Source organism: Microcaecilia unicolor, chromosome 5, assembly GCF_901765095.1.
Source record: "Microcaecilia unicolor chromosome 5, aMicUni1.1, whole genome shotgun sequence".
NCBI classification, from domain to species: domain Eukaryota; kingdom Metazoa; phylum Chordata; class Amphibia; order Gymnophiona; family Siphonopidae; genus Microcaecilia; species Microcaecilia unicolor.
In genome coordinates this window covers 178,522,289-178,544,947 of record NC_044035.1, presented here as the reverse complement: position 1 = coordinate 178,544,947, position 22,659 = coordinate 178,522,289, and the positions used below count along the sequence as shown (strand labels likewise).

The window sequence follows — 22,659 nt, the reverse complement described above, 5'->3', positions numbered from 1 at the left end:
CGACTTGTACAGGGGCATCAACACCTCTTTTCTTCTGCTGGTCACACCTCTCTCTATACAGCCTAGTAAACTTCTAGCTACGGCCACCGCCTTGTCACACTGTTTCATCGCCTTCAGATCCTCAGATACTATCACCCCAAGATCCCTCTCCCCATCCGTACCTAGCAGACTCTCACCGCCTAACACATACGACTCTCTTGGATTTCTACTCCCTAAGTGCATCACTTTGCATTTCTTCGCATTGAATTTTAATTGCCAAACCTTAGACCATTCTTCTAGCTTTTTCAGATCCTTTTTCATGTTTTCCACTCCCTCCGGGGTGTCCACTGTGTTACAAATCTTAGTATCATCCACAAATAGGCAAACATTACCTTCTAACCCTTCGGCAATGTCACTCACAAATATATTGAACAGAATCGGCCCCAGCACTGATCCCTGAGGCACTCCACTACTCACCTTTCCCTCCTCCGGGTGAACTCCATTCACCATCACCCTCTGGCGTCTGTCCGTCAACCAGTTCCTAATCCAGTTCACCACTTTGGGTCCTATCTTCAGCCCATCCAGTTTATTTAAGAGCCTCCTATGGGGAACCGTGTCAAAAGCCTTGCTGAAATCTAAGTAGATTACATCTATAGCACGTCCGTGGTTCAATTCTCCGGTCACCCAATCAAAGAATTCAATGAGATTCGTTTGGCACGATTTCCCTTTGGTAAAACCAGGTTGTCTTGGATCTTGCAACTCATTTTCTTCCAGGAAATTTGAGGGGCTCAGCACCCAAAGGAAGGGAGTTATGGACTTGGGAGGTATTTAACTTTTTTTTAAATTGTTACACGTGCCACCTAGGGTGCCCGGTTGGTGTCCTGGCATGTGAGGGGGACCAGTGACTACGAATCCTGGCCCCTCCCACTACCCAATGCCTTGGATTTGTTCTTTTTTGAGCTGGGCGCCTTTGTTTTCCATTATCGCTGAAAAACAAAACTGCCCAGCTCAAATCCGCACACATCCAATGCATTTGCCCGGCACAAACCGTATTATTGAAAAAAAAAAGATGGGCGCCCATTTCTTTCAAAAATACAGTCTGTCCCACTCCTTCATGTACCTGTTCTCGGACATAGACACCCATGGAGATGGGCGTTCGCATTCGATTATGCCCCTCTTGGTATTCTATTAGAATGGCGCTTTTCCGCCAACAACAATATTTTTTAGCAACACCAATAATATATGCTTCTGGATTTGATGCGCCAGCCCACACTCAAGCCTTTCACAGATGAGCAGTGATGGTGTCCATCTGTCAAGGAAGGAAAGGAGTGTCTTCAGCAACAGGCTGGCTAAAGTACTAAAGAGGGCTTTAAACTAAAATTGATGGGGATGGGTATAAAAGGCCACAAAGCCATAATTAACCCCAAGGAAGGTAGGACATCTAATGCCTCTATAGAAGTGAATAAAAAGAGTAAAATCTGGAGAGCTTTGTATACCAATGCCCTTAGTATGGGAAAACAACTTCTAGAACTTGAGGCTACAATGATGGAAGCGGACTTGGATTTAGTGGTGGTCACGGAGACGTGGTTCACGGAGAACCATGACTGGGATGTTGCTATACCTGGCTATAATCTATTCAGGAAGGACAGAGTAGGAAAAGGGTGGAGGTGTGGCATTTTATGCTAAGAATGATATCCAAGTGACAGAACTGCAGGACATGTGGGGTAGGGAAGAAGCGCTGTGGGTTAAACTGGAAAGAGGGAAAGGAAAATGTGTCTATATCGGAGTGATATACAGACCTCCCTCACAGTTGGAGGAACTGGACAGGTACTTATTTGAAGACATTTGCAAGATAGCTAGGAAAGGGGAAGTACTACTGATAGGTAGTACTGGATGGAAGAGGGGTTGGTGGTTGAGAGGCTAGGATGGGGGAGGGCAGACTTATACGGGGTCTGTGCCGGAGCCGGTGATGGGAGGCGGGACTGGTGGTTGGGAGGCGGGAAATACTGCTGCACAGACTTATATGGTCTGTGCCCTGAAAAAGACAGGTACAAATCAAGGTAAGGTATACACATGAGTTTATCGTGGGCAGACTAGATGGACCGTACAGGTCTTTTTCTGCCGTCATCTACTATGTTACTATGTTGTCAATATGCTGGATGTTGATTGGGGTGTCCCGGCTGTGGGGTCGTCTAGAAGTACATAAGTAAATAAGTACATAAGTAGTGCCATACTGGGAAAGACCAAAGGTCCATCTAGCCCAGCATCCTGTCACCGACAGTGGCCAATCCAGGTCAAGGGCACCTGGCACGCTCCCCAAACGTAAAAACATTCCAGACAAGTTATACCTAAAAATGCGGAATTTTTCCAAGTCCATTTAATAGCGGTCTATGGACTTGTCCTTTAGGAATCTATCTAACCCCTTTTTAAACTCCGTCAAGCTAACCGCCTGTACCACGTTCTCCGGAAACGAATTCCAGAGTCTAATTACACGTTGGGTGAAGAAAACTTTTCTCCGATTCGTTTTAAATTTACCACACTGTAGCTTCAACTCATGCCCTCTAGTCCTAGTATTTTTGGATAGCGTGAACAGTCGCTTCACATCCACCCGATCCATTCCACTCATTATTTTATACACTTCTATCATATCTCCCCTCAGCCGTCTCTTCTCCAAGCTGAAAAGCCCTAGCCTTCTCAGCCTCTCTTCGTAGGAAAGTCGTCCCATCCCCACTATCATTTTCGTCGCCCTTCGCTGTACCTTTTCCAATTCTACTATATCTTTTTTGAGATACGGAGACCAGTACTGAACACAATACTCCAGGTGCGGTCGCACCATGGAGCGATACAACGGCATTATAACATCCGCACACCTGGACTCCATACCCTTCCTAATAACACCCAACATTCTATTCGCTTTCCTAGCCGCAGCAGCACACTGAGCAGAAGGTTTCAGCGTATCATCGACGACGACACCCAGATCCCTTTCTTGATCCGTAACTCCTAACGCGGAACCTTGCAAGATGTAGCTATAATTCAGGTTCCTCTTACCCACATGCATCACTTTGCACTTGTCAACATTGAACTTCATCTGCCACTTGCACGCCCATTCTCCCAGTCTCGCAAGGTCCTCCTGTAATCGTTCACATTCCTCCTGCGACTTGACGACCCTGAATAATTTTGTGTCATCGGCGAAGCAAAGAGATCTTAGATTCCCTACAGGAAGAATTGTTCCGGCAGTGGGTGATGGAACTGACGCTGGATGGAGCTGTTCTGGACCTGGTGCTTACGAATGGAGAGTACGTTTCTGACGTCAAGGTGGCAGACCATTTGGCATCGGTCGTTGACAGATAATAGATTGGTAAATCCATCTCCATCTAAAGCTAGATGGGAATCAACGCGAACATCTGCATTCTTTTTCTTAGCCCCTGCTCTTTGGAACTGCCTTCCCAAAGAACTTAGGCTTGAAGATTCCTATACTCATTTCCATAAAAGTTTAAAAACGCATTTTTTTCAAGATATATTTGAAGATAATGTTTAATACAATTTTTAATTATTTAAAAACGGAAAGGTATAGGAGAAGAAAAGAAAAAAGAAGGGGGGTGGAGAGAATAGCAGATAAGGGGTTAAAAAAGGGAGATAATATATTTTTCTCTTCTTTTCTTTTCTTTTCTTTTAGATTTTTAGTAAATGTTTTTATGATGATGATTATATTTTTAGTAACTCGTATTGTTTAATTGACTGTCTGGTTTGCTATGATTTCCTATTATAAATGGATTTCAGAGTATGTTTTAGAGTATTTTAATGGTATATTTTAATGTTATATTATATTGTAAACCGTTCTGATTTACCTTTGTAATAAGTGTCGGTCTAGTAAATGAATAAACGATAAACGATCGTAAGGTATGGTTCAATATTAAAACAGAAGAGAGGGCTCACTCGAGATTGAAGGTCCTGGATTTCAAAGGAACTAACTTTGCCAAGATGGGGGAATTTCTCAAGGAACAGTTAGCGGGATGGGAACAGCTGAAGGATGTAGAACAGCAATGGATGAGACTGAAAGGAGCTATATTAAAGGCTACTAACCTTTATGTTAGAAAATTACATAAAAGTAAGAGGAAAAGAAGGCCTCTCTGGTACTCAAATGTAGTAGCTGAAAAGATAAGGGAAAGGAGGCTAGCCTTTGCACGTTATAAGATGACTCAGAAAGATGAAGACAGGAGAGAATACCTAAATAAGCGAAGAGAAGCTGGAAAAGCTGTCAGGAAAGCTAAGCGGCAAATGGAGGAAAAGATAGCTAATACGGTAAAATTGGGGGACAAGACCTTTTTCAGATATGTTAGTGACAAGAGGAAGTGCTATAATAGCATTGTGAGGCTCAAAGCTGAGGGAGAGAAATATGTGGAAGATGATAAGGATAAAGCTGAACTGCTTAACGATTATTTTAGCTCTGTGTTAATGAATGAAAAACCGGGGGTAGGGCTGCAGAAAACAAAGGCTAAAGGGGATGGAGGTATGGTAGACCAAGACCCGTTTACGGAGGACTGTGTTCGTGAGGGGCTTGCCAAACTAAAAGTAGACAGAGCGATGGGGCCTGATGGGATACACCCGAGGGTGCTTAAGGAACTCGGAGGAGTTCTGTCGGATCCGCTGATGGAGCAATGCTTCCTTAGAAACTGGAGTGGTCCCAGTGGACTGGAGAAGGGCAGATGTGGTTCCTTTGCACAAGAGTGGAAGTAAGGAGGAGGTAGGGAATTACAGACCTGTCAGTCTCACCTCGGTGGTGAGTAAGCTAATGGAAACGCTTCTAAAGAACAGGATTGTGACATTTCTTGAACTACATGAAATGTGGGACCCGAGGCAGCATGGCTTCACTAGTGGCAGGTCGTGTCAGACAAATCTGTCTTCTTCGACTGGGTGACCAAACAGTTGGATGTGGGAGGGGCGCTTGATGTGGTATACTTGGATTTCAGCAAAGCCTTTGACACGGTTCTGCACAGGCGACTGATACATAAATTGAGTGCCCTCGGTGTGGGACCTAGAGTAACTGATTGGGTAAAAAGTTGGTTGAATGGTACGAGACAGAGAGTGGTGGTAAATGGAGCTTGCTCTGAAGAAAAAGATGTCGTCAGTGGAGTACCGCAGGGATCGGTCCTAGGGCCAGCTCTTTTTAACGTCTTTGTAAGCGATATTGTGGAAGAGCTGTCTGGTAAGGTTTGTCTCTTTGCGGATACTAAACTCTGCAACAGGGTGGACACCCTGGAGGGTGTGAATGACATGAGGAAGCACCTAGCGAAGCTAGAGGAATGGACCGATATTTGGCAACTAAGGTTTAATCCCAAAAAATGCAGGGTCATGCACTTGGGTCGCAAAAATCCGAGGGAACAGTAGGGTGTAGTGCTTCTGTGTGCAAAGGAAGAGCGGGACTTGGGGGTGATTGTGTCGGACGACCTTAAAGCTTTCAAACAGGTAGAAAAAGTGACGGCCAAAGCCAGAAGAATGCTTGGGTGCATAAAAAGAAGCATGACCAGCAGGAAAAAGGAGGTGATAGTGCTGTTGTATAAGTCTCTGGTGAGGCCTCATTTGGAGTACTGCGTGCAGTTCTGGAGACCGCACCTATGGAAAGATATAAACAGGATGGAGTCAGTCCAGAGGGCGGCTACGAAATTAGTAAGCGGTCTTGAATGCAAAAATTATAGGGACAGGCTTATGAACCTCAACATGTATACGCTGGAAGAGAGGAGGGAGAGAGGAGACATGATAGAGAGGTTTAAATATCTCAAGGGCATTTATGTACAGGAAGAGAGCCTTTTTCAAATGAAGGAGAGCTCTGGAATGAGGGGGCATATGACAAAGATAATAGGCTTAGGAGTAACCTAAGGAAGTATTATTTCACAGAAAGGGTGGTGGAGGCGTGGAATGGCCTCCCGGTGGAGGTGGTGGAGTCGAGGACTGTTCCAGAATTTAAAAAGGCATGGGATAAGCATGTGGGATCGCTTAGGAACAGGAAGAGTTAAGGGTTACAGAGGATGGGCAGACTGGATGGGTCATATGGCCTTTATCTGCCGTCATGTTTCTATGTTTCTATGCAATGGACTTCAGAAATTGCTCTCAGGTGCATAGCTCCCTTACCTTGTGTGCTGAGACCCCCAACCCCCCCCCCCCCAACCCACTACCCACAACTGTACACCACTACCATAGCCCTAAGGGGTAAAGGGGGGCACCTATATGTGAGTACAGTGGGTTTCTGGTGGGTTTTGAGGGCTCACATTTACCACCACAAGTGTAACAGGTAGGGGGGGATGGGCCTAGGTCCACCTGCCTGAAGTGCACTGCACCCACTAAAACTGCTCCAGGGACCTGCATACTGCTGTCAGGGAGCTGGGTATGACATTTGAGGCTGGCAAAAAATATTTAAAAAGTTTTTTTTAGGGTGGGAGGGGGTTAGTGACCACTGGGGGAGTAAGGGGAGGTCATCCCCCATTCCCTCCGGTAGTCATCTGGTCAGTTCGGGCACCTTTTTGAGGCTTGGTCGTAAGAAAAAATGGACCAAGTAAAGTCGCCCAAGTGCTCATCAGGGACGCCCTTCTTTTTTCCATTATCGGTCGAGGACGCCCATGTGTTAGGCATGCCCCTGTCCCGCCTTCGCTGCGTTTCCGACATGCCCCCATGAACTTTGGTCGTCCCCGCGACGGAAAGCAGTTGAGAATGCCCAAAATCGGCTTTTGATTATACCGATTTGGGTGACCCTGGGAGAAGGACGACCATCTCCCGATTTGTGTCGAAAGATAGGCGGCCTTCTCTTTCAAAAATAAGACTGAAAGTAGTACATTTCAAATGAATCAGAGAAAATATTTCTTTATTCAACGTGTGATTAAACTCTGAAATTTGTTGCCAGAAAATGTAGTAAAAGCAGTCACATTAGCGGGGTTTAAAAAAGGTTTGGATGGCTTCCTAAAGGAAACGTCCATAGACCATTATTAAGATGGATGGGGAAAATCCACTGCTTATTTCTAGGATATGCAGCATAAAATGTATTTTACTTTTTTGGGATCTTGCCAGGTACTTGTGACCTGGATTGGCCACTGTTGGAAACAGGATGCTGGGCTTGATGGACCTTCGGTCTGTCCCAGTATGAAAATACTTATGTAGAACTGGTTAAAAGATAGAAAACAGAAAGTAGGTTAAATGGTCAGTATTCTCAATGGAGAAGAGTAGATAGTGGCGTTCCCCAGGAGTCTGTGCTGGAATCGCTGCTTTTTAACATACTTATAAATGATTTAGAGATGGGAATAAATAGTGAGGTAATTAAATTTGCTGATGACAGAAAGTTATTCAAATTTGTTAAATCATAAGAGGATTGTGAAAAATTGCAAGAGGATCTTATGAGACTGAGAGACTGGACATCCAAATGGCAGATGACATTTAATGTGAGCAAGTGCAAAGTGATGCATGTTGGAAAGAGGAACCCAAATTATAGCTATGTGATGCAAGGTTCCACATTAGAAATCACTGACTAGGAAAAGGATCTAGGTATCATCATTGATGATACGTTCAAACCCTCTGCTCAGTGTGCAGCAGTGGTTAAGAAAGCAAATACAGTGTTAGGAATTATTAGGAAAGGAATGGAAAATAAAAATGAGAATGTTATAATGCCTTTGTGGTGCTCTATGGTGCAACCGCACCTTGAATACTGTGTGTAATTCTGGTCACCTCATCTCAAGATATAGCGGAATTAGAAAAGGTAAGAGAAAGGCAACAAAAATGATAAAGGGGCTAGGACAACTTCCCTATGAGGAAAGGCTAAAGTGGCTAGGGCTCTTCAGCTTGGAGAGAAGATGACTGACGGGAGATATGATAGAGGTCTCTAAAATACTAAGTGGAGTGGAATGGGTAGAGATAAATTTCTTGTTTACTTTTTCCAAAAATACTAGGAATAGGGGGCACGCAATGAATCTAGTAAGTAGTAAATTTAAATCAAACCGGAGAAAATATTTCTTCACTCAGGGGTCCTTTATCTAAGGTGCGCTGAAAAATGGCCTGCGCTGGTGTAGACACGTGTATTGGATGTGCACAGTTCTAATTTTCAGCGCACTTGCAAAAAAGGCCTTTTTTTGGCCGAAAATGGATGTGCGGCAAAATAAAAATTGGCGCACGTCAATTTTGGGTATGAGACCTTACCACCACGCCATCACATGTTAACCAGGCGGCAATCATCAGCACGCATACACTGCCGATTACTGCCTAGTTAGTGCCGTGTGCCAGAAATTTTCCGGTGCACGTAGTGGACGCGCATAAAAAATTAAATCACCGCCCAGGCCACGCGGTAGCCGGGCGGTAGTTCCAAATTGGCATGTGTTGGGCATGCATAGATGCCCACATGGCTTAGTAAAAGGGCCCCTCAGCATGTAACTAAACTCTGGAATTTGTTGCCAGAGAATGTGGTGAATGCAGTTAGCTTAGCAGGGTTTAAAAACGATTTGGATTATTTCCTAACAGAAAAGTCCATAAGCCATTATTAAGATGGACTTGGGAAAGTCCACTGCTTATTTCTAGCATAAGCAGCATAAAATCTGTTTTACTGTTCTGGGATCTTGTGACCTAGGTTGGCCACTTTTGGAAACAGGATACTGGACTTGATGGACTTTCAGTCTGTACCAATATGGCAACGTTTATGTTCTTATGTATTTTTATTTATTTATTTATTGCATTTGTATCCCACATTTTCCCACCTTTTTGCAGGCTCAATGTGGCTTACAACGTATCGTTCTTGGTGGTAATAGATTAGAACGTAATCACTTATTGTTACGTAGAGATTTTGATTAATGTAGTAGAAGTTTAAAAAGTGCAAACATCATCTTACTGGTGTTTTGAGCTAAAGTGCTCAATACTTGGCTTCCATCCTCTTAAAACAGGCACACAATCTAAAACCAAAAGTTTTGGTGCCAGACATCTCCAGACGTGACACACACTTAACCCATGTAGGTGTATTGCATCAGTGGTTTCTCAGCGATTCTACAAGTCAGATGTGCCTCAGCTGCCCATTAAGGACTGTTTCAATGTCAAACAGAGCTACAGATCCCCTTAGGGGTAACAATGAGAAGTAAGAAAGGAAGCATCTGTCACTATCGATAGCACAGAAAGTAATTGCAGAGCTTGATCATGGTCTGTAGATAGTTCATTATCCTTTCCTTCAGTAGAGTCTTAATTTCTTTTTACATGGTTAGGTATGACTCATGGTCTGTAGTTTCCCACCTCTTCTCTGGTATTACTTTTGTGAAGAGAGCTACAGCCATCCTTCTCCAATCCCATGCATCCTCTCTCATCTCCAAAGATCTATTAAATATTTACTTCAGCATACCCGCCAAGATTCCTCTAAGCTCCTTGGTGGGTATATCATCTAGCTCCATGGTTTTGTCCACTTTCAGTTTTGTAAGTTGTTGATAAACACTCCCTCTATGAACAGTGCAATATGTTCTCCACTCCTACATAATACCTTTGCTGACCATCTGCTGTTCTTTTCCAGGCTTTTCTTCCACGAATACCAAACAATTATTTGTTCAGCAAATCTGTCTTTTCCTTGTCACTCTATACACATTGGTCCTCAGCACCTTTCAGCCTTGGGTCTTCCAACTGTCCCCAAAATACTTGTAAAATGTCATCACAGACTGCACACATAAATAGTTCACAAAAAGTGATTGTGATTTCCTCAGCATGCACTTTTAGGTAAGCGGAATCTGTCCTCTATTTAAATTTGTTTTTTAAAGAAACTGCCTTTATGTTTTAGTCATTACCAGTCAACTCTGCTATGCTACCTTTTCAAACAAAAGGAACAAAAGAACAACCCTCTCTACAACTGAGACCGAAATTACAAAAAACAGTGGAGGTGACACAAACCACAAATCAACACTGTAGGTGCTGAAAAGTCCTTTATTGTGAATCTACTACTACTACTACTTATCATTTCTATAGCGCTACTAGACATATGCAGCGCTGTACACTTGAACATGAAGAGACAGTCCCTGCTCGACAGAGCTTACAATCTAATTAGGACAGACAAACAGGACAAACAAGAGATAAGGGAATATTAAAGTGAGGATGATAAAATAAGGGTTCTGAACAAGTGAATAAGGGTTAAGAGTTAAAAGCAGCATTGTGGGTTTTTAGCTTAGATTTGAAGACAGCCAGAGATGGAGCTTGACGTACCGGCTAAGGAAGTCTATTCCAGGCATATGGTGCAGCAAGATAAAAGGAACGGAGTCTGGAGTTAGCGGTGGAGGAGAAGGGTGCAGATAAGAGAGATTTACCCAGTGAAAGGAGTTCCAGGGGAGGAATGTAGGGAGAGATGAGAGTGGAGAGGTACTGAGGAGCTGCAGAGTGAATGCACTTATAAGTCAATAAGAGGAGTTTGAACTGTATGTGGAAACGGATGAGGGCTAATATGAGCATAACGACACTGGCGGAATATTAGTCGTGCAGCAGAATTTTGAACAGATTGAAGAGGAGAGAGATAGCTAAGTGGGAGACCTGTGAGAAGCAAGTTGCAATAGTGTAAGCGAGAGGTGATAAGAGTGTGGATAAGGGTTCTGGTAGTGTGCTCAGAAAGGAAAGGGAGGAATGCTGGCTTCGGCCTAACCCCTGGTAAGCCTTTTCTTGGTTGAGAGGTGCCCAGCTCTCCCACCGGTTGCCTTCTCAGGTGCCGTGGAGGACTTGCAGCTCATCTGCATATCCTCGGAGCCTTCGCCGGAGTGACTCCCAGGTCCGTTCCGATACACTCGGGGCCTCTGCTCAAGGTGCCGTGCGCCGTTAGGCGCGCGAAAGCTTTCCTTCTAATAAGTTCTGGGAGAAGAGGATATTTCTCTGGTAAGTGAACAAATTTTGCTTGTGCTTTCGGAACTTGAAGATTGGGGTTTAAAGGAGGAACTGTAAGTTAGTGATAGGCTGATATCCTTAATACTTTAGCAAGTTTTAAATTACGGAAAAACTCAAAAAACACTAAGATGGAGTCAGCAGTCCAGCAGCGAGAGGGGTGCTATCAAGTCTTTTGCATTGAGTGTCACATGTATGATTATCTCCCAATTGGTGAGGTGTCATATGTGTGTGCCCGATGCAAAGAGCTCCTAGCTCTCAGAGAACGTGTCCGTTCTCTTGAGGCTAGAGTAGCAGACTTGATGGAGCTGAGGGAGACAGAGAGGTACATAGAGGAGACCTACAGGGATGTTGTAGAGAAGTCCCACCTCCAGTCAGGTAGCCCCTGTGCTACCTTGGAGGAGGGAGGTCTCCTAGAAGGAGAGCATCACCCTGGTGAAGTAGGAAGTACTCCTGTAGCCAGGACCTGCCCACCAGGGGATGTATTATCCTTTCGCACCGAGGATATATCTCCAAATGTTGCCCGGGAGGGAAAGGTTAGGACAGCTGTTGTACTTGGTGATTCGATCATTAGGCATATAGATAGCTGGGTGGCTGGTGGACGTGAGGATCGCCTGGTGACTTGCCTGCCTGGTGCGAAGGTGGCGGACCTCACGCGTCACCTAGATAGGATTTTATATAGTGCTGGGGAGGAGACGGCTGTCTTGGTACATGTGGGTACTAATGACATAGGAAAATGTGGGAGAGAGGTTCTGGAAGCAAAATTTAGGCTCTTAGGTAGAAAGCTGAAATCCAGATCCTCCAGGGTAGCATTTTCTGAAATGCTACCTGTGCCACGCGCAGGGCCCAAGAGACAGGCAGAGCTCCAGAGTCTCAATGCGTGGATGAGACGATGGTGCAGGGAGGAGGGCTTTAGATTTGTTAGGAACTGGGCAACATTCTGGGGAAGGGGGAGCCTATTCCGAAAGGATGGGCTCCATCTTAACCAGAGTGGGACCAGGCTGCTGGCATCGGCGTTTAAGAAGGAGATAGAGCAGCTTTTAAACTAGAAATGGGGGGAAGGCCGACAGTCGCTCAAAAGAGCATGGTTCGGGATAAGGTATCTTTCAAAGATACCACCATAACAGGGAAGATAGAGTATCCTGATAGTGAGGTTGCAAAAGAGATTGTAGTAGATCGGGTATCTTTAAATAACAATAAAAATCAGACAAAAGATTGCCAATTAATACTGTCAAGTACTAAGCATGATGTACTTAGGAACAACAAACATAGTTTGAAATGTCTATATGCGAATGCCAGGAGCCTAAGAAATAAGATGGGGGAGTTGGAATATATTGCACTAAATGAAAAATTAGATATAATAGGCATCTCTGAGACCTGGTGGAAGGAGGATAACCAGTGGGACACTGTCATACCGGGGTACAAATTATATCGTAGTGATAGGGTGAATCGGATTGGTGGAGGGGTAGCATTGTATATTAACGAGAGCCTTGAATCAAATAGATTGAAAATTCTGCAGGAAACAAAACACTCCTTGGAATCACTGTGGATTGAAATTCCATGTGCAAAGGGGAAAAGGATAGTGATAGGAGTGTACTACCGTCCGCCTGGCCAGGACGAACAGACGGATGCGGAAATGTTAAAGGAAATCAGGGACGCAAACAAACTGGGCAACACAATAATAATGGGGGATTTCAATTACCCGCATATAGACTGGGTTAATGTAACATCTGTGCACGCAAGGGACATAAGATTTCTTGATGAAATCAAGGACAGCTTCATGGAACAGCTAGTTCAGGAGCCGACAAGAGAAGGAAAAATACTAGACTTAGTCCTTAGTGGTGCTCATGATCTAGTGCAGGGGGTAACGATACGAGGGCCGCTTGATAACAGTGATCATAATATGATCGGTTTTGATATTGGCATTGAAGGAAGTGAAACTAGGAAATCAAGTACGCTAGCGTTTAACTATAGAAAAGGTGATTACGACAAAATGAGAAAAATGGTGAAAAAAAGACTGAAAGGAGCAGCTCGCAGAGTAAAAAACTTGCATCAGGCGTGGATGCTGTTTAAAAACACCATCCTGGAGGTTCAGGACAAATATATTCCACGTATTAGAAAGGGAAAAAAGACTAAACGTCAGCCGGCGTGGCTAAACAGTAAGATAAAGGAAATCATTAGAGCCAAAAAACAATCCTTCAGAAAGTGGAGAAGAGAACCAACTGAAAGTAACAGGATAGATCATAAGGAATGCCAAGCCAAATGCAAAGCGGAGATAAGGAGGGCAAAAAAGGACTTTGAGAAGAAATTAGCGTTGGAAGCAAAAATACATAGTAAAAATTTTTTTAGATACATTAAAAGCAGGAAACCGGCCAAAGAGTCGGTTGGGCCGCTGGACGAAAATGGTGTTAAAGGGGCGATCAAGGAGGACAAAGCCGTAGCGGAGAAATTAAATGAATTCTTTGCTTCGGTCTTCACCGAGGAGGATTTGGGGGGGACACCAGTGCCGGAAAGAATATTTGAAGCGGGGGAGTCGGAGAAACTAAACAAATTCTCTGTAACCTTGGAGGATGTAATGGGTCAGTTCAGCAAGCTGAAGAGTAGTAAATCACCGGGACCTGATGGTATTCATCCCAGAGTATTAATAGAACTAAAAAATGAACTTGCGGAGCTACTGTTAGAAATATGCAATCTGTCCCTAAAATCGAGTGTAGTACCGGAAGACTGGAGGGTAGCCAATGTTACTCCGATTTTAAGAAGGGTTCCAGAGGAGATCCGGGAAATTATAGACCGGTGAGTCTGACGTCGGTGCCGGGCAAGATGGTGGAGGCTATTATTAAGAATAAAATTGCAGAGCATATACAAAAACATGGACTGATGAGACAAAGTCAGCACGGATTTAGTGAAGGGAAGTCTTGCCTCACCAATCTAATGCATTTTTTTGAGGGGGTAAGCAAACATGTGGACAATGGGGAGCCGGTTGATATTGTATATCTGGATTTTCAGAAGGCGTTTGACAAAGTGCCGCATGAAAGACTCCTGAAGAAATTGCAGAGCCATGGAATCGGAGGTAGGGTATTATTATGGATTAAGAACTGGTTGAAAGATAGGAAGCAGAGAGTAGGATTGCGTGGCCAGTATTCTCAGTGGAGGAGGGTAGTTAGTGGGGTCCCGCAGGGGTCTGTGCTGGGTCCGTTGCTTTTTAATGTATTTATAAATGACCTAGAGATGGGAATAACTAGTGAGGTAATTAAATTCGCCGATGACACAAAATTATTCAGGGTCGTCAAGTCGCAGGAGGAATGTGAACGATTACAGGAGGACCTTGCGAGACTGGGAGAATGGGCGTGCAAGTGGCAGATGAAGTTCAATGTTGACAAGTGCAAAGTGATGCATGTGGGTAAGAGGAACCCGAATTATAGCTACGTCTTGCAAGGTTCCGCGTTAGGAGTTACGGATCAAGAAAGGGATCTGGGTGTCGTCGTCGATGATACGCTGAAACCTTCTGCTCAGTGTGCTGCTGCGGCTAGGAAAGCGAATAGAATGTTGGGTGTTATTAGGAAGGGTATGGAGTCCAGGTGTGCGGATGTTATAATGCCGTTGTATCGCTCCATGGTGCGACCGCACCTGGAGTATTGTGTTCAGTACTGGTCTCCGTATCTCAAAAAAGATATAGTAGAATTGGAAAAGGTACAGCGAAGGGCGACGAAAATGATAGTGGGGATGGGACGACTTTCCTATGAAGAGAGGCTGAGAAGGCTAGGGCTTTTCAGCTTGGAGAAGAGACGGCTGAGGGGAGATATGATAGAAGTGTATAAAATAATGAGTGGAATGGATCGGGTGGATGTGAAGCGACTGTTCACGCTATCCAAAAATACTAGGACTAGAGGGCATGAGTTGAAGCTACAGTGTGGTAAATTTAAAACGAATCGGAGAAAATTTTTCTTCACCCAACGTGTAATTAGACTCTGGAATTCGTTGCCGGAGAACGTGGTACGGGCGGTTAGCTTGACGGAGTTTAAAAAGGGGTTAGATAGATTCCTAAAGGACAAGTCCATAGACCGCTATTAAATGGACTTGGAAAAATTCCGCATTTTTAGGTATAACTTGTCTGGAATGTTTTTACGTTTGGGGAGCGTGCCAGGTGCCCTTGACCTGGATTGGCCACTGTCGGTGACAGGATGCTGGGCTAGATGGACCTTTGGTCTTTCCCAGTATGGCACTACTTATGTACTTATGTACTTATGTAATTTTGGTGATATTATAGAGAAAGAAATGACAGGTTTTAGCAGTCTGCTGAATATGTGCAGAGAAGGAGAGGGAGAAGTCGAAGATGACCCTAAGGTTACAAGCTGATGAGACAGGAAGGATGAGAGTGTTATCCACAGAAACAGAGAATGGGGGAGGAGGAGAGGTTGGTTTAGGGGGAAAGATAAGAAGCTCAGTCTTGGTCATGTTTAGTTTCAGATGGCGCTGAGACATCCAGGCAGCAATGTCAGACAGTCAGGTTGATACTTTGGCCTGGATTTCGGCTAAGATTTCTGGTGAATCGAACTAGACTTGACATGGGCCGTGTTTCGGCTTATGTTCCTGCATCAGGAGTCTGAACAGATGTCACACAGTATGTATTAAATATAGTAAATTCAAATCCAGTGAATAAAGTTAATAAAACCAGGTGAATTATTGTCCAAATGCTGAATAGTTTTGCGCAATACCAATTGACTTGATAACAGTGGTGTTCCTAGCGTGGATGGCACCCGGGGCGGATCGCCGATGTGCCCCCCCCCCGGGTGCAGCGCGCCCCCCCCCCCCCACCTGCGAAACGACACCTTCCCGCCTCCCCGGCGAAATGACACCCCCCCCGGGTGCATGTTGCTAGGGGGGGTGCCGCGGCACGCGCCTGTGGGCTCCGACTACGCGAACTTCGCTCGTTTGCTGCAGTTCCCTCTGCCCCAGAACAGGAAGTAACCCCCACCGCCCCCCCTTGGTATGCCACTGCTTGATAATTCACCATTTTAATATTGTCTCTCTGTGGTTCAATCAAAGTGGTTTTACATATTGCATGAATTATAAGGATGGAGATGTTTGATTGGCTAGAAGAGAACATGTGATTTAAAGGGACTGACTAAGCTTAGTTTATTGGTTGATACAGTTTGTGGGTTGGGTTTAAAAGGCTCAGGTGCCATTTTCTTGATCAATAGCAGTAGAGATACATAACATGCAACAGTGACCAAACTGAAGCAGGAAGATTACAATGTCTCTGATGCAGACACTTCAAAACATAGCGCTGTGTCCTGTTTGGCCCCACTGCCAAACTGGATATGGATATGTATAAGTCCATAAGTATAATGAGCTCAAGGTCGATGAGAGGGGGGGGGGGGGGGGGGGAGAGCAAAATTCCATGGGCCTGGCCTCCAAGGGGAGGCCTGGCATTGGAAAGCTTCTTCCGAGTCTGTCTCTCTCCTCCTCCCGCATGCTGACCCGGAACCCGGATGATTTTATTAACGTGATAACCCGAGGATATCACGCTATTGCAATCATCTGGGTCCTGGGCCAGCATGCAGGAGCAGGAGCAATCAGACACAGAAGGTAAGGGAGCAGGTTTTTTCCAACTTCCTTGGGCGGCCCGAATATTAGGGGAGGGGGGTAGCGGTCTTGCCCCAAGCCCGGTTGTATCTCTTGGCAGCCCTGAATGAGGCCTGCCCCTACTGACCTTTGGAACCATGCAGTAACCTGACTTTGTAACATCACTCAGCTTTTCACTTAATAATACTTATCATTTTTATAGCAGTACTGATAAGTACTCTGGTACAGTATATCCCTGTCCAAAAGGACTTAGGGGGCAATTCTGTAACCTGGGGCCTTGAAACCACATGCTGAGCACCAATTCTGTAACACAGTGGTTCTCAATCCAGTCCTCGGGGCACACCCAGCCAGTCAGGTTTTCAGGATAGCCATGCATGAGATAGATTTGTATACCAAGAAGGCATGCATATTCATTGTGGATATCCTGAAAACTGGACCAGCTTGTATGCCCCGAGAACTAGAAGAACTGCAATAATGGTATCTTGACCCCAAGATTCCATCATAGAATACTAGCGTAGGTCGGCATCGACATCCCAACATTTAGGTGTGCCCACTTATGCCAGGTGTATGGACTGTCATAAATTAGCACTCTTAAGTGCACTACCCCTGTGGAATTCTCTTCCCCCTCACCTCCGTGCTGAACTCTCATTCAAAAACATGAACTACAAGAACTACATCGCGTTACAACTCCTAACATATCACCTGCTACTTTCAAGAGCCATCTTGCAAAAATGTTTCCAGTTGTAAAGAATCAAAAAAGATATAGTGCTTCCCCTGATATGTAATTAAACACTTATAGGGGAAACAAAGAAAAAAGGGTGCTCCCATGGTGACCACATGGCCTTTAAGAGCCAAAAAGCCTTCCTTTGCAACTGGGTAGATCATGAAACATCAGGGAAAACTTGAATTGTCTTTCCACAAAATAAAACTGACTTCTTAAAATAAGATCTAAAAAATAGCTGCTTTATCTGCTTCATTCAAGAAAGTGACCAACAGGATAGCTCTAGTCAAGATGGTATCAGTAAAGTCCTCAAAAACTACATTGGGACTAAAAAGCTGTCTCTTCACTCAAACCTTTGCTCCACCTTTGATTTTTCTCCTGGGGTTGACTATTCTCATCTCTGTGTTTTTTTCCCCCATCCCTACCCTCCCATTTTCTCTGTTTCCTATACCTAGTCTCCCCCTTGTCCCCGTCTGTGTGTGCATGCTTGTATGTATGATTGACCCTCTTTCCTATACTTTGTAGTTCCTTTCTTTTAATATATTTTTTGGACTATTGTTAACCACCAAGATCTGCGAGTTAGCCATGGTGATATAGCAAATCTAATAAACCATAACCAAGGTGTGCATGTAAGTAGGAGACAAGCCCATATCTCATCCTTGTTCATTCCCCCTTCAATTACACATTATATAGCACTTATACATACTCCCAAATAGGACAGAACTTGGGGGGGAGGGGATTCTATAAATGGCGCTCAAAGATCGGTACTAAGCACAATTTTATGAAGGGTATGTGCCCTTTAGAAAATCATCCTTAGCGCCAATTCCTGTGCCTAACTTTGGGCGCTAGACTTACGCCTGCTGAAACCTGGTGTAAATGCTGGCACCCAAGTTAGGTGTGCGGAGGCAATATTCTGTAAGAATACATGAACTCTTTGGAACGCCCCTGCCACGCCCATAGCCACACCTCCTTTGGAGTTAAATGCTATTAGAGTTAGTTACCATGCCTTATAGTGTAGTGTGCAAATTTTAATGGGTGCTAATTAATGTCAATAACTGGTTGTTAGCACCCAATTATTGATGTTAATTGGCTTGTTAGCCATTTAATTTGTGTATGAATCTCATGAGCATGCCCAAATCTAGGCACCATATATAGAATCTGGGAGTTAGTGCACTTGCCTGTCTAAAGGGAAAGGGAAGGGAAATGGGACTTGATATACCGCCTTTTTGTGGTATTTTGCAACTACATTCAAAGTGGTTTACATATATACAGGTACTTATTTTGTATCAGGGACAATGGAGGGTTAAGTGACTTGCCCACAGTCACAAGGAGCTGCAGTGGGAATCAAACCCAGTTCCCCAGGATCAAAGTCCACTGCACTAACCACTAGGCTACTCCTCCACTCTAGGCCAACTGAGGTTCATTTTTGCATATGGCACATAACTGCACATGCCCAGTTATAGAATTACCTTTTTACAGTCTAAGCGGGTGCCTGAGGCAATAGGAGATAAGGTCACATGGAATATTAGTGACATAAGCAGGATATGAACCCTAGCTTCCCTAGTCCTTGAGGCTTTGCTCAAAGCACAAGGCTACATCCTTTCTCTTCACCCTAAACCCTCCTCTAAAATCTTCTCCCCAGCTTTTTGGCTGGACTGGGTCACACATTACCACTATTAGCTGAGGTCTGTTTCTGAAAGCTGCTCTGGAGTGCAGTCAGTTGCTTCTTCATGTTGTGAAGGCCCTGATGGAAGGCAGCCTCATGACTGGAGAGAAGTTTCTTCATCTGACGAACAAAGGCCAATAGCTGATGCTGATTTTGGCAGCCCTGGAGAAGGCAAAACATAGTGGCATGGGTGAAGTTTGACTGTTTCATTTGGGGGGACAAAGGATGTGGCTTGGCACATTAGCATATCCATTTGCATACATACATCTCATACAAATTCATTATGGTTATTAAAACAAACAAACAGAGCTGAACTAGAGCATTTCCCCATACAATTCACCATAAAATAATAAAATCTGATTCTGGTTTCATCTCAGTATCAGCAACGTAACCCCTCTCCAGCAGACATACTGGGCCTGATATTTAGCTGGCGGCAGTCAGTGTTTTGCTGACCAATGTCGGCTTTATTCCTGGATATTCAATATCAAGCCATGTCCGTGCACCTGCTTTGAATATCCAGGCATACACGACTGGATAAGCTAGTGGGATAATTCAGCACTTAACTAGCTAGGATGAACTGCATTAAGATAGCACTGTGTTTGATGCAGCTAGCGTAGCTGCTTAAGTGCTTTATCCCCCTTACAAATTGTGATCGTTACTTCAGAAACAGCACAGATGGGTTTTTGTTTGCCCCAGAGCCTGCTTTCAAATAGGGCCAGACACTTTATGAAATAACACAAAACCCTGCAAAAAGACATTCATAACCTATACAGAAAATTTAACACACAGCAGCCCCAATCCAGCTATGAAAAGACAGTACTATAAATATAACACTGGATCCTAGAGCACCAATATATCTGCTAGTGGAAAACTGGAACAAGCTGGACTGTTACACATTCCTACACAGACAATACATTCCAGTGGAATCCTTCACCTCAGTTGTACATGCATAACATGGACAGACCCTCATGTGATACAAAATAGGGGCCCACAAAAATTAAAATAGAGATCCCCTCAAGAAAGCCAGACTCTGTAAGCAGTGCAAGTACTGGTAAAAGAGAAACAGAAATGCATTTTTTCCTGTACTCTGCAAAATACAAAAATAGAAAAAATGTACATTTCACAAAGCAGGACATCTTAATCCTTAAGCATTAAATAAAAAGAATGTTTTCTTTTCTACTTTTGTTGTCTGTGCATTTTACTTTTCTAATTGGGCTGGTTCCTGTCTCTTTTCTACTTTGCATGTGTCAGCCTTCTCCTAAATTCTTTTCCAGGTTGGCTTTTCCATTTCTTCGCTCTTCTCTTGTCTTCTTACTTTCTTTCTCTACAAATCTTTCATTTAATGTTTTTTCCCTCACTTTTCTTTCACCCTTTAGACAGTCCTTGGTCTCCATTTCACTTCTCATCTACCTACTGGCTTTTGCCATCTCCCTCACATTCTCTCTCCATCACTCCCATTGCCCCTTCTGTCTCTCCCTTGCCCAGTCTCCTAAACCAATCCCCCATCTTTCATCTACTTCCTTAGTCCCCCAGTCCCATCCTCTGTACTCACCTACCCTCCACTCAGTGCCGTAGCGAGGGCTAATGGCACCCGGGGCGGGTCGCCGCTGCGCACCCCCCCCCCGGGTGCAGCACGGCACGACCCCCCCCTCTGCGGCGCACCCCCCCCTGGAGCGCAACCCCCCCCCGGACCGCATTCTTACCTGCGGGAGGGCCGATCCGCCCCGAGTGCACATCACTCGGAGCTGTGTCGGCCCCGCTGGTTCCCTGCTCTCTCTGCCCCGGAACAGGAAGTAACCTGTTCCGGGGCAGAGAGAGCAGGGAACCAGCGGGGCCGGCACCCCCCGAGCGCGTGCACCTGGGGCGGACCGCCCCTCCCGCCCCCCCTTCTACCCCACTGCCTCCACTGCATCTCATCACCCTGTCGCAGCTCCATCCCTGTCTCTCTTTCCTTCCTTTGCTTCCAAGACCATTCTTCTGCCTGTTACCCTATTCCCCATTCCCAATAGCCTCTCTTTCACCATATTTTTAATCCCATTTCCACTCTCACTCAACCCTCTTTAGAGAACCATCCCCTTCTCCCATACCCCACCCTTTTCAATGCCTCTCATCCTCTCTCCAGTCTTCCAGGACTGTCTCAACCTTTCCTCATTTTCTTTTCCCCTTTTCTTGCTTCTCTTCTTATATTCCTCATTTCATATCCTCACTCATTCTCCCAACCCATCAATACATGGCTCCACTCATATCTAAAACTGCCAAGTATTCACTGTACCACCAAATTCCCACTCCATCTCTCTGATCCAAAATTTCCTGCTCTGTTCCTCTTCCTCTCCTCTTGACCCACACCTCCTAGTCCCATCCATCTTCCGCTCTGTTCCCCTCCCCTCTACCCATACCCCCAAGTCCCATCCATCTCCTGCTTCTTCCTCCCACACTCCCTAGCCTCATCCATCTCCTGCTTCTTCCCCCCCACCCCCTAACCCCATCTTCTACTCTGTTTCCCTCTCCTTCCCTCACACCCCCTAGCCCCCATCTTCTGCTGTTCCCCTCCCCTCTGCCCATAAGCCCCATCCATCTCCTGCTCCTTCCCTCCCTCCCCACCCTTCCCTGTCCCATGAATCTTCTGCTCCTTTCCTCTGATCCCCACTCCTCCAAGTCTCATTCATCTTCTGCTCCTTCCCTCCACAACAGTCCCATCAATCTACTTTCCACTATCTACTATTTGACTTTTTTTTCCTCCATGTTCACCATCATTCTCATGTGTCACTGTCCCTCTCTACTTTCACCCCCTCACCAAGTCCAGTGTCACTGTCCCTCTATCCTTCCACTGTCTCCCGAGGTCCAGTGTCACCCTCCATTTCTCCTGTCCTCCCCCAGTGCGGTCCAATGTTGCCTTCCCTCTCTCCTCCCCTCTGTGTAATCCAGTGTTGCCCTCCCTCTCTTCTCCCTCCCCCAGTGCGGTCCAGTGTCGCTCTCCCTTTTTCTTCTCCCCCATGAAGTCCAGTGTTGCCCTCCCTCACTATTTCCACCCCCATGAAGTCCAGTATCACTGTCCCTCCCTCCTCCCCACCACCTCCCACAAGTCCAATGTCCCTTCCTCCCTCCTCCTCCACCCCACAAGGTCTAGTGTCATCTCCCTCCCTATTCCTCCTCCTCACCCCATGAGGTCCAAGATCACGCTCCTCCCCCACCCCCATCTCTACGAGGTCTGGGATCATGCTCCCTCCCCCACCTCCATGAGGTCCAGGATTGCGCTCCCTTCCCCATGGAGATCTGGGATTGCTCTCTCTCCCTTCTCTCCCTCCCCCCCCCCCCCCAACGAGGTCTGGAATCGCTCTCCTCCTTCCTCTCCTCTGGCACTGCAGTCTTCAGGCTGTCCAGGCTGCTGGCAGAATTAGCGATGTAAGCATGCTGCCTTTGACCTGCCCAGAAGCCTTCTCGCTGCAGCAAGTTCCTTTTCCCATTCCTTCCGCTTAGGCAGGATGCTGCATAGAGAAGGCTTCCGGGGCAGGCTGAAGGCAGCGTGCTTACATCACTAATGCTGCCGGTGGCCCTGAACAACCTCCTTGGCCCTGAACTGGACACCTTGAAGACTATAGCACCGGAGGAGGGGTAGGGGTAGGGGTGGAGAGGAGAGGAGAAGATGTGATAGGAGAGAGACTGTGATACTGAAACCTGCAGAGAAGGGGGTGGAAGGAGAGAGGGAGATGCCACACCACTTGGGGCAGGAGGTGGCAAGCCGTTTGGGGGGAATGCCCCCCCCTCAAACTATGCCCATGCATAGTGGGTTCCATATTAGGAGTTAGCACCCAGGAAGGGACTGTGGAGTCATTGTGGTCAG

General features: G+C 45.6%; 1 protein-coding gene across 1 annotated transcript in view; it reads right to left on the bottom strand.

Moving 5' to 3' along the window:
• FBLN7 (fibulin 7) overlaps positions 1–22,659 on the bottom strand; it is a 68,621-nt gene that overhangs the window by 40,124 nt on the left and 5,838 nt on the right. Inside the window, exon 2 of the mRNA XM_030204922.1 lies at positions 18,824–18,980. Within this exon, the coding sequence (XP_030060782.1) occupies positions 18,824–18,980 (157 nt within the window). The remainder of the gene's footprint in view (positions 1–18,823; positions 18,981–22,659) is intronic.